Raw genomic sequence first — 10,993 nt, forward strand, 5'->3', positions numbered from 1 at the left:
TAGTTTATTGTATGTGAGAGAAATCTGAGAGAAATGTCATAAAACATGATTACTCAAGTTGTTTATTTACCATTTTTACAAACTGTAAGGGTATTCATCTTCTGTTTTGCAGAAATGTGTTTTCTTTTCCTTCTTTTTGCCCTCAGGTTAACTAGTAGGTTAAGAAAACATCCTTGATAGGTAAGTTTGGTCGAAGTTAATTAGAAGGTGGCAAAAGGTCAGGTTTTTTTTCCTTCCTTCAAAAGAGTTTATAAATTATAAAACTAAATGATTTAAAAGCAGTAAGTGCAGAATGCAATAACTGATATCAGTGTCGTATTTAAGGACTAAAATAATTGAGAAGTCGCATGAAACTCGCTGTATTAATACCTATGTATTGTATATGGTTGAAGAAATATCAACTTGAAGTGTTGGACTATTTTCCCACTGTTGGCATTTAAACTTTCTTCAAGTGTTCGTTTTTTTGGGTTTAAATGCTATCAATAACTCAATGCTTCATAGCTGATAAATTTGAAACTAAAAATTTGTGGCTTTGGAATCCATCACGCTCTTCTTCCAGAAGAAAAAGAATAGATTAATTTTCTTGATTGACTGTATTTCTACATAACTTTTAAAATTCTGCAGCCTACATCATCAGCTGAAATCTCAGAAACAGGTATATTGGACAAGGTAAGACCATCACAGTGAGAGAACTGTTTAATTGTTACGGATACACAAGACAACCAATGGTATTACTTGGTTATTGAGACGTGAGGAGTATCTTAAAATTTAAGCACTCTCAATGTGACACACTCTAAAACCCAAATAATTACATATGTTAACAGCGATTTGGTATGCTAGTATGATGCTTACAGATGCAGAGGCTGTTTGCATTTGCTCACATGCTTAAGCAGCTGCTTTAAATTCTGAAGAGAAAAATATATGTAATGAATGAGATACTTATTCTGCTGTTTGGGGTAGAAGGAAAACAGAAGCCAAAAAGCTAACCTTGCTTGTTTAAATCAATTTTTGTAATGCTCCCTTAAGTGAATTCTTAGAGAAGGCAGCTGTAAGCAAGAATAGGTATTAGCAAACGTACCAAAGACTTCTACTAAAATTAGTGATTTGTCTTCTAGTTCAGGCACTGAGTGTAAAGATGCAGAGTACCAGTATGCTCTCATTTAGTATTGATGGTCATAAAACTGAAGCAAGCTGACTACCCAGTCGTTGTATTTATTATTTTATATTTGCAGACACACTGATATTTCAGTATTAACCAGCAAAACACAGCATTTGAAACTGGATAATTAAAGCTGATTTCTTGCAACTTTAGCTAGATCTTCTGAAATTGCTTGTATCATTTGTTCTGTAGCTTTCTTCAAACTGTTTGCTGTCTGTATGGCATGATCCAGGGTAGAATTTAAAATCTGTTAGGGATAATAAAATACAGCCATCTTGAGTACGATTGTTTCCATAGGTATGAAATAGGAAGTGATGTCCAGTTAAGGCTCTGTGTAGCATTTTCCACAGGTGTACTCTAAAAATATGTTGACAAGTTTAAAACAAAAAATGCGGTAGACTACTCCAAGATTTGAGTGTAATAAATCATTATTTTAACTTAGTATGGAAAGTTTCAGCTATGGAACATGTTTTTTTAAACTCTCTCCTGTTCCATTATTATCCTCAAATGGATTAGACAAGCTTAAATGGTAATAAGTGGTGTGCTGAGAAAGGGTATTGTTAAACAGTTCTATGACGGTGTGGACATATGTTTTTTTAAGATAATGATATGGCTTTTAATTTTTACCCTCAAGTCTTACATTTGCGTTGAAATCATTGGTATTTCTGTTTCTGATGTTGATTGCAGGTTTGTTTCGGGCAGACTTCTTGACATTGACATTCCTAAATATTGGAGTGAAAGGACAACTTTATCATATATATTTGAAAAGGAGGATTCATCAACCTAAAAAATCTGTCTAGATATAAAGTATATAATAAAACATGCAAAATTATTTTAAACTGTGAATTAGATAAATACACCTTGATAACACGTTTGCAAGTAAACTTAACAGTGAATAGAATCTTTCATTTACCTGTGAAAATACAGCCAATCATAATTTGCAGCTGTACTGCAGTAAGACAATAAACATTCCCCAATGAAGAGTTAGAAAATCTCGCTAGCATCATTGTCTCAGTGCTGTAACCTTCTTGAGTAGTCTGCCATTGATACTCAAGCGCAGCTACCGTACTTCCAGGCAATTACTGCTACTCAGAGTAATGCTGTCAAACACTATGGTTGCAAAACTTGCCCCGGGTTACGTCATCTGTGTTAACTATAGTTAAGAATCCATTTGATTCCTCAGACTCTGAGTGTAATTTAATGTTAACAAATCATTAGGGGTAAAAAAAAAACAAAACAAAAAACAAAACAAACCACCTTACTTTATTAAGAGTATGAGAGTATGTTTCCATTCACAGATCCCTAAAACAAGTCTAATACTTAATATGCAATTATTTTTGCTACAGGAGTCCTGATTCTGTCTTGTTTTTCAGAATAAATATGTCAGCTACCGAGGTCAGATGTTGATTTGTTAAACTAGAAACATTGAAGAACTACTCCAAGAGTTACTTACATTAGTGCTTATGGTAAATATATTAAAATTTTACTCACTAATTAAATTAAAAGATAGTGTGCTCTGAAAAAGACAAAGCACCACCCCTGCTTATGATAGTGCTGAATATTTTTCATGCTGGACCTTTATTAATGTTATTATCTGTTGTGCTACACACACTTAACTACTACAGCTTACCTTTCAGAAAGTCTGTTTACAAGTTCACGGGGCCGTTTATTTGTTTGAGTCTTCTGAGTGGAGATTCTCTTCTGTGAATAAGCTTAAGATATTGAGGCTGTGTTTAAAACTGATAAATGTATTTTCTATATATTTATCATATTTCTCCATTTAGCATAAATTCAACTCAATGTCACTGCTGAATTAAAATTTGAATACGTTATGATTTTTTTGTAAATGAGGCCAAATTTTTCCATTTACTGGTTAGCCATAGTGCTGTTTCTTATGCTAAGCTAAATTTTTCTTGGTACATGAGCAACATGACTTTTTGCTCTTCAAGATCTAGCCCACAATTTAAAATATTTCTGTAACAAACCATACTTACAGGTTGAACCAGCATTTTTATTTCTACACAGGGCACAAGACTGAACAGACTGTTTGTAATTCCTGTGTTTGAGTTGATAACTGCTTTCTCTAGGGCATCTGAATATAAATCCTGAAAACAAAGACATGTTTAAAAAGTAGAACACTATAAACAAGAATATTTTGTGTAGATTTTAGTATTTTTTGCAATTGTTTTACCTTTTTTCTCTTGATGTAATCTTGTATTGAGTGTTCTGTAACTTTCAGTCTCATGTTCCATAAATTCCTCGCTTTGTGAACCGTAAGAGTCACAGGCTGAGATGTCTTCTGAATCACTGCCTAAAATCCCCAAAATAGATATTAAAGACCTGAAATACTAAAAGTTTTGGCCTGTGTACCTAAACAATTACTGGGCTTTCAGCACTGTAATTTCTGATCCCTTCACAGCCACTAGCAATACTGCAGTTAGAAAAAGTTCTTTTTCCTCCATTTTACAGGTGGGGATTGAGCTGTAAAGACTGGATTTCAGCTTTAACTCTAAGCCTCAAATGCAGATGTTATTTCCAGTCCCAGAAGTGTTTTTATAAAACTAAACACACCCTCTCACTGTCCTTAGGTTTTTGTTCTGGAGGTTAAAATCACTGAAAACAAGCATTAGGAAAACAATGCAGCCCAAGAGGAACATAACAAAGAAGCTGGGAGGATATAGTATGGCACTGCTTTAGTTATTGCACAAATCAGCATTAAGAATAATGGCCCCAATGTATTATATTAAAGTGGAAGGACGTCACGGAGAAGTCAAAGAAAAAAGGTAGGCCCAAAGCATGAATAGCCCACGTGCTGAGATTTCAAGCTGAATCTACTACAGCTCATGCTGTTCTTTTAGTTTGTCAGACAGCCTCAGAGTATTCTACATTAGAAAGATAAATTTAAGATGCCCTAAGAGAAAGAAATGCTTACAGATTCCTAGTGAACCTCTAAGAACTGGAGTCTTAGATGACAGCTGATTTAATTAGTTCATTCACAGTAGCCTGTGTAGGCTCTGGTTTGCATTTGGTGAAACTATTAGGAGCTGGATGGAGGAAGCAGAACACTTCCAGTCTGTCTCTATCCTGAATGGAAGAAAGATTTAAGAAACCGTTCTTGATTTTCATGCAGAATAAGGAAGTTGAATTCCAAAAATGAAAGTGGAAATCTTAATGTGCAATGTTTTAATTACCAAATTTGTTTCAATGTTTGGTTGTACCCAGACTTGTCTGTTGCCTCTTGGTCTGTCACCGACCAAGAGTGGATTTGATGTGGTCTCCTCAAAAGTCAACTTTGTGTTGTTATTGCCTTGTGCTGTGCTAAGCAGTACCATCTGCTGAAACTCCAAAACAATTTTCATGCTGCTTAGATGTGATAGGAATGCATTTCTAAGCAAGATTGAAAAGGAGGTATAAGCACAGGGTTCTGACCTTTGTATTGCATCGCTACTTACTCAGATTTGTGTCTGATAAATCAGTTGGTTTTCTCTGAATGAAGATGGAACATACTCCGGTTTTCCTTTCCTGGATGTTTTTATTTCTTTGAGCATGGAAACAGAATGATATCTTAATTTTAGCTTAATACCTGTATGAGTCTTATGGACATAAAATAACGTCTAACCAGATCTTAACTAAGAAGATAGCAGATTTACTTTCACTGTTCTGAAAAGGTGGGAAGTAGAAGTTTAAATGAAAAATGAACCAATCACAAAATAATGATTTTTTGTCCAAGAATACAGTCTGTCAGAAAGACCTTGCCTTATCAGAGCAGTTAAACATGCCTAAAAGTGAAGTAACAGCTATAGCTTTAAATAGCAATGTAGCATACAACAGTATACATTTACATATAAGTGTTTAAACATGCTATAACAACATTATCAATGGTAAAGATTATGTAGTTTTCTTTTAGTAACTTTGAGCCAAGTTAAGGTTTTAATTTTTACGGCCTTTCCGGAATTAGAGCAATATTTGGGATGTGCGTTCTGACGGAACAAGATCAAAGATCCTTGTTTGCCATGTTTGGTGTATGTATTCTCAACAGGGCATGAAGTATCGTCAAATTTATTTGGAAAGTGTTTCCAGCCACTCATGAAAACAAGGATCAGAAGATTGAGTTATTTTTACTTAAGTAACAGAGAGGGGAAAAAATGAAGTTAGGTGAGTTTTACTAGATAAGTATTATCTATTCAGTAAAATAGTCTGAGAGCATTCTTCTCTTACGCTTGCATTCTTCTCCCAGCAAACTTAGGGTATTGTTGTATTCTACACTGCATGTTATCATAAGATGTGACTTTGGATAGAGATTTAATTTGGCAAAACTTCAAACTCCCAAATAAGGCACGTAGAATTATTTTATCACATGGAGATTTCTGTAAACGAAACTCTACAGATTGGCCTTTACACCTTCCACCTGAACTATATGCAGAATTATCAATATGCTCCAGGCCTACCAGATTTGTTTTATGACAATGATAATTTCCAATATTTGTAGTTGCTGAATAGTTCATAGTTAATTATTCAGAGTTCTGTCATTTATTACTGAAGGGGTGGGGGGCTTGACACAAAGCCTCTTCTTTTCATGCGCTATTAAAATTTGTTTGTGGTATTTAAGTACCACAGGCCTTACAGTGGTCCAGTGAGATGGGCTTTTTAAATATGAAATCATTCCAATCTTTAATGAAATTGATGGGAGTTTTGCCCTTTCTCCAGTGGTCTGCTGTATCACGTTCCTTATGTGATTAACTAGGAATACTCCTGAAAACAGGTAATCCTTGTATCTTATACATACTAAATGTGCAGTGTTCTAGGCAGAATCCAGTGTAGAGACAAGACTGGTGCACATACGTGTGTCAGTTTATTTAGCTGTAGAAAACAGTGTCTATGACTAGCCGAAACACACAATACACTTACCCTTTCACATTTTCTTCATCAGCATTACACTTTTGACTTAACGTACCCTGAGTATGGAATCTAAGACCTTTTTCTTCTGGTGAAAGGAATCTCTGTAGCACCCAGAAAGCAAAACAAACTGCTAGTATTGTTCATATTACTGTGTACTCATCAAACAGGGTAAGTGTGAACAGTAGCATTGGGTGTACATTATTTTTGTATTGCTTTAGTTGCCATCAGCTCTACAACTTCATCTATTACAATTGTAACTGTAAAGCAGGCTGGACATCATAAGAACACTTCTTAATCTGTGAAGTCGGGAGTATGCAAAGTCCTATGTAGCTTTGAGAAGGATTAGCCTATATTCATTCACATCTCTCATTGCCTCAGAATTACAGTAAATGTTGTAAGCAAGGAATTGCCTGTAGATTTTTGCCTTCTGAACAAATAACCAAGGCAGGCCAGTAAACACAGCTAAATCTTTCTTAAGAGAAGTGAACTGAATCACAAATTTCAAAAGTTTGGAAACCAATTCAGCAGTGTTATGATAGACTGTAGTATCTCAAAAGCTGAGCCATCACGCTGTGCAAAAAGGGGAAAAATGTTCCATAAATAATGTTAAAGCTGAATATGGTTATCTAAGTTCAAATGAATATGCAAACAGATCTCCTACCATTACACTGGAAGAATGCTTGCTTGCTAGCAGATAACCTTTTCCCTGAGGCTCCATTTCTCTTCTGGAAGTTGATTCAGCTCTCTTTTGTAACCTGAATTGGTTAAGCAAAAAACGTTTGTTTTTACTTTCCTAATCTCATTGAAATGATTAACACCTATGAAATACTCCCTGAAAGGGTAGAGAGATGGCCTCTAGAATTGTTTCACAAAATTTTAATGGTTAATTACATGAATATATCTGCATCCCTCATTTTTTTATTAAAAATTTAATGCAAATTCTTCTGTAGCAGTATTGCATTTTGACTAGTGTTTCACATCCTGAATTAGTGTGGCTGCAATAAATTTTATGCAGAGATATGATAACTTCTAGTGAAACTACTGGTAGTGGTTTGGCTTCAGGAAGGGCCTCAAAGTAGAAATGCCAGGCTGGAAGGAATTCCTGGGTGTCAGAACTCTCTAAGTGCCATTTGGAAATATTCTACCTACTTGCAGATATTCTAGACATCCCGACTTTCTGTACTCAGCAAATAGTTATAGAAAAGGTTTTAATAACTTTGGTAGCTGTCTGCTTTACACTTACATGTGAGGACAAAGATTGTACTTTGCAGCTTCGAAAGAAAACAGATGATTTGTTTGTGGGATTACATCGCTTGTCTGACTTGTATTTTCTCCCTTGTTCTTGTGAAGAAATGTGGTTTCTTCTGGAGGATCAGTAATGCTTGGAACTACTGAGCTCTGTACAAAGTAACCATAGGATGGTAGTATATGGTCAGTGTATCACAAGTACATGACTTCCACCAGCCAGCATTTTCTGAACGTCTCTAGCTTGGGATTCAGAGAAGACTGGTCTCTAAAATAGTGACTATGAAAGCTCTCTTAATTTTCTGTTAGAATTAACAAAATTAATGGAGCTGATATTTAATGGGGAAAAAAATTTCTTTGCAGTGACATGCTATCCAAAACTGTCATGCTTTACAAATATTAGAGGAAAACATACAACTACACCGTTTTGAGATTTTCTTCAGTAAAACTGTATAATATAGTTTTTAAATGATAAATCTCAGAATTACCTCCCAAAGAGGATTTGATGAATGGGCAGATTCATCAGAAATAAGCGAAGGAGCCAAGCTGTATTTGCAGTCATCAGTCTGCTCTTGGATGTCTTCAAGCAGCATGCCAAGTCTAAATATTTCCCCTTCCACCTTCCTAAAACCAATCACAATACACAGCTAGTGAAACTTATTTCTTACCATTTCTTATCTTATAATAACTATATTTGGCATTGCATTCAATATTCGGGGGGGAGGGGTATTAATAGAGTTCACTGAGTCTCTTTTAAGTACTTGAATTAATCCATTAGCCTAATTATAACAGCAATATGTAAAGCCTGACATGAATTTTGGCCAAATCACTTCTAGCTTACTCCATGTAATGTTAAGGTGATGTTTTCACCTCTTGAGAATGTTAATGGATAAATGAAGTAATAGTTCGAAGACACTCAAAATATGGAAAATATATGGATGCAATACTCAGCACTTATATTCTAACCTTTCAGGATCAAACTCTCCAACGTGGATAGACTTGTCCTTGTAGTTCTGCAGCTGTAAAACACGGTGCTCCTCTCTAGCAGTTAAGTAACTCCTTTCCAAGGCATCCAGGTATTTTTTCAATTGATTTAACGCCTTCACCAGTGAGAAATAATTCAATAGTAAATTCCATTTTCATTAGTAAGTCGTGGTAACCATAGTTACGCTATGTAAGGCAGTTGCTGTTTGCAGTGATGTTGGTAAGAATTGGGCTACTGCTCTGAATTAGAACAGGACTGCATCTCATATGCCCACCCAGGACACTGTGCTGTTCAATTATGTACAAGTAAAATATCGAACTGACTTCAGAACTTATACTCTACATGTCAAAATTCATAGCTTCTGTGGCAATTTAAGGCTTTTAACTGATAGGTTTGAATTGTAAATCCTTAAATCTAATTCAGCCATGTAATGAACAATTTCATTTTTTTGCTTCTGAAACTCAATTTAAATCTGAGATAGACATTTAAAAATCTTTTTTTTTTTTTTAATCAATTTGAGGAAAATATTGAATATCTTGCCAGAAAATTTTAAGTCTATAGACAATTCAAGAACATTTCTGATTACTGAAAATATATTAATTTACCAGGTAATTGTCTTGTGGAACGAATGTCTCATGGGTCATATGTTTAGTGAAATCTTCCACCTTCAAGAGAAAATACTTTTATATTGGATTTTAAAAATGAGCATTCTGAAAGGGTATATAATCTGAACGTCAATGCAAAATAGATATGGAAACAGAGCTCTTTATTACTTTAATTTTCAGTTGATCTGTCTGTTCTTTTAGTATCTGAGACATCTTTTCTCCTTGTGTTAGTTCTGGCAGTAAATTAGAAGGATTTGCACAGTGTACTTGTACTGTACCAGCTGCTGGAAATGCTGATACCGTTGTCCCATGTGGTAATCCTATATAATACAAGAGAAGATCAGTTAGAATTTCTGCCAAAAACTTCTGCCTGAAAGTACTATCAAATTGCATTAAATGAGTAATTTGCATAGTTACTGCCATTTCATTTACTTGGATCAGGCAAGTGCTGTGTAGTTTTAGGGACACGTGCTGTAAAGACTTGAAATGTCCCAGCGCCTCCCGAGTAAACAACAAAGCTTGGAGGTGCAAAATCCGACTGAGGCAGTATCTGTTAAAATGGGAACTTCTGTTAGAGAAACAGGGTCCAGAACACTTGTGAACATTTAACTAAAAAATTTAGAAATACATAGGACAAGTTGTTAATGAGAGGCATATTATAATTGCACCATATAATTTGCTGTGTTTTCAGTACAGATACTATCTCACTGTGTAAATGCTGGAATATTTTAACTCAATGTCAGGGAAATCTGTGTTCAGAGAACTTGTGTAAATGGGTAGCACAATATAAAGGTGACAACAGCTGGGAGAATATTCATATTCTTAGAGGTAAGAGAACAAATTAATAATTTCCTAAAGATAGGATGACTTGCAATCACAAATAATACTTCAGTGCATCATTAACTGGATGTTTAAGCTCGGTAGAAATTCAGTCCCACAACACTACATGAAAGCAATTATTGACAGAAGGGAGACACTTGCTGATAGCTGCAGAATGCTTTTGTGAATTAGTCATGTTACATCTTACTTGACACAGAATATCTTTTTTTTATAGTAAACATCACTCCTGACAAGTATTAACAATGTTCTAAAGCATCTTAATTACCTTGAGCTGTTGCAACAATTCTGGAATTCTCATTTCTTGATTCTCTACTTCAACAGAACGGGAACAGTTACTTTCTAGAATGTTGTCCACAGTTTCTGACTGACAGAGCAGAATAGGGAAGGATTTTGTTGGTTCAGTTGTAGGAACTGATTTAATATTTTCGTTTATTTTTGGCACTTTTAGTTCTGTAGTAATTTCAGAGAAGTCAGGAATGCAATGGTGAATGTCACCATGTATGAGCCTGTGAGATGAAGCGTTTTTCTTAAACACTTCTCTCTGTTCCTTCGTGTTGTGAGAGAGGTGTGTGTCTTCGTATTTGTTCCTCAACTGTGACCTGTTGTGTCTGCACCCGCAGCTACCAGCAGACGAAACAGATCGCTTTGAAACAAGTTTTTCATTTAGCACACTTGGATTTTTCCCACCCGTGCATCCATCCTCCTGCTTTCCTAGATGATCCTCTTCCCCTGTCGTTGCCCACTGTTCAGGTGTTGAAGAGCCTTTGCTGTGCTCGTAACTCTCAGGTTTGTTTGTGGTTTCACCAAGGCTTTCCGTGTAGGACATCTCCGGTATGGTCTCACACTCGATTAGCTGCCCTGTGTTCAGTAACTCTCCTTCAGGAAAATGACGCCAGAGGACGTTGGACATCTTTGCGTTAGGCAGCTGTTCCGTGCCAGCTGCTTCATCTTCAGAGCAGGACAAACTTAACATGTGCGGAACGTTTCCTGTGCAGTCCCGCAGCCGCCCTGCATTGCTGTTGCATTTACAGCTGGGCCCCTCGTCTCCATCGTAGGGCAGCTCCTCCTGCTCCCCGGCACTGCAGCTGGGGCTGGCGCTGTGCTCGGTGCCGAGCGCGCTGTGTGCCGGCGTCCCCAGCTGCTCGCTGCCAGGCTCCATCTCCCCCTGCGGCTCCCCCCGGCCCTTCCCGCGCCCGCGCCGCCTGGCCCCGCCCCCTTGTCCCAGCAGGGGGCGTGGCTTCCCCAAGCCCCGCCCCCCTC

The 10,993-nt window shown here is 36.6% G+C and overlaps 1 protein-coding gene across 2 annotated transcripts; it reads right to left on the reverse strand.

The window, feature by feature from the left end:
* Positions 1-186: 186 nt before the first annotated feature.
* AKNAD1 (AKNA domain containing 1) lies at positions 187-10,947 on the reverse strand. 2 transcript variants are annotated; one of them, XM_038182910.2, is made up of 15 exons: positions 9,999-10,947; positions 9,326-9,443; positions 9,062-9,213; positions 8,894-8,953; positions 8,270-8,403; positions 7,792-7,927; positions 7,302-7,456; positions 6,720-6,813; positions 6,068-6,159; positions 4,612-4,697; positions 3,351-3,470; positions 3,154-3,264; positions 2,790-2,871; positions 1,800-1,881; positions 187-1,406 (listed from the first exon to the last, which is right to left on the reverse strand). In XM_038182910.2, the coding sequence occupies exons 1-15, from the start codon at positions 10,890-10,892 to the stop codon at positions 1,287-1,289; spliced, it is 2,436 nt and encodes an 811-aa protein (XP_038038838.2). In that variant the 5' UTR covers positions 10,893-10,947; the 3' UTR covers positions 187-1,286. The 2 variants fall into 2 exon arrangements, 1 of the variants encoding a protein (XP_038038838.2); XR_005267416.2 differs by lacking the exon at positions 187-1,406 and having other exon boundaries at positions 1,818-1,881; positions 2,790-2,860.
* Between the last annotated feature and the right edge of the window lie 46 nt (positions 10,948-10,993).

The sequence above is a fragment of the Anas platyrhynchos genome, chromosome 8 (assembly GCF_047663525.1).
Source record: "Anas platyrhynchos isolate ZD024472 breed Pekin duck chromosome 8, IASCAAS_PekinDuck_T2T, whole genome shotgun sequence".
Classification (NCBI taxonomy): Eukaryota; Metazoa; Chordata; class Aves; order Anseriformes; family Anatidae; genus Anas; species Anas platyrhynchos.

Bases quoted from the DNA above. Each gene is read 5' to 3' on its own strand.
- AKNAD1 (XM_038182910.2), bottom strand. From the start codon at position 10,892: ATGGAGCCTGGCAGCGAGCAGCTGGGGACGCCGGCACACAGCGCGCTC. The intron at 3,265-3,350 runs GTAAAACAATTG...CTTTGTTTTCAG, and splicing joins ATTACATCAAGAGAAAAAAG to GATTTATATTCAGATGCCCT. The intron at 1,882-2,789 runs GTAAGCTGTAGT...TCCAATATTTAG, and splicing joins GTAAACAGACTTTCTGAAAG to GAATGTCAATGTCAAGAAGT.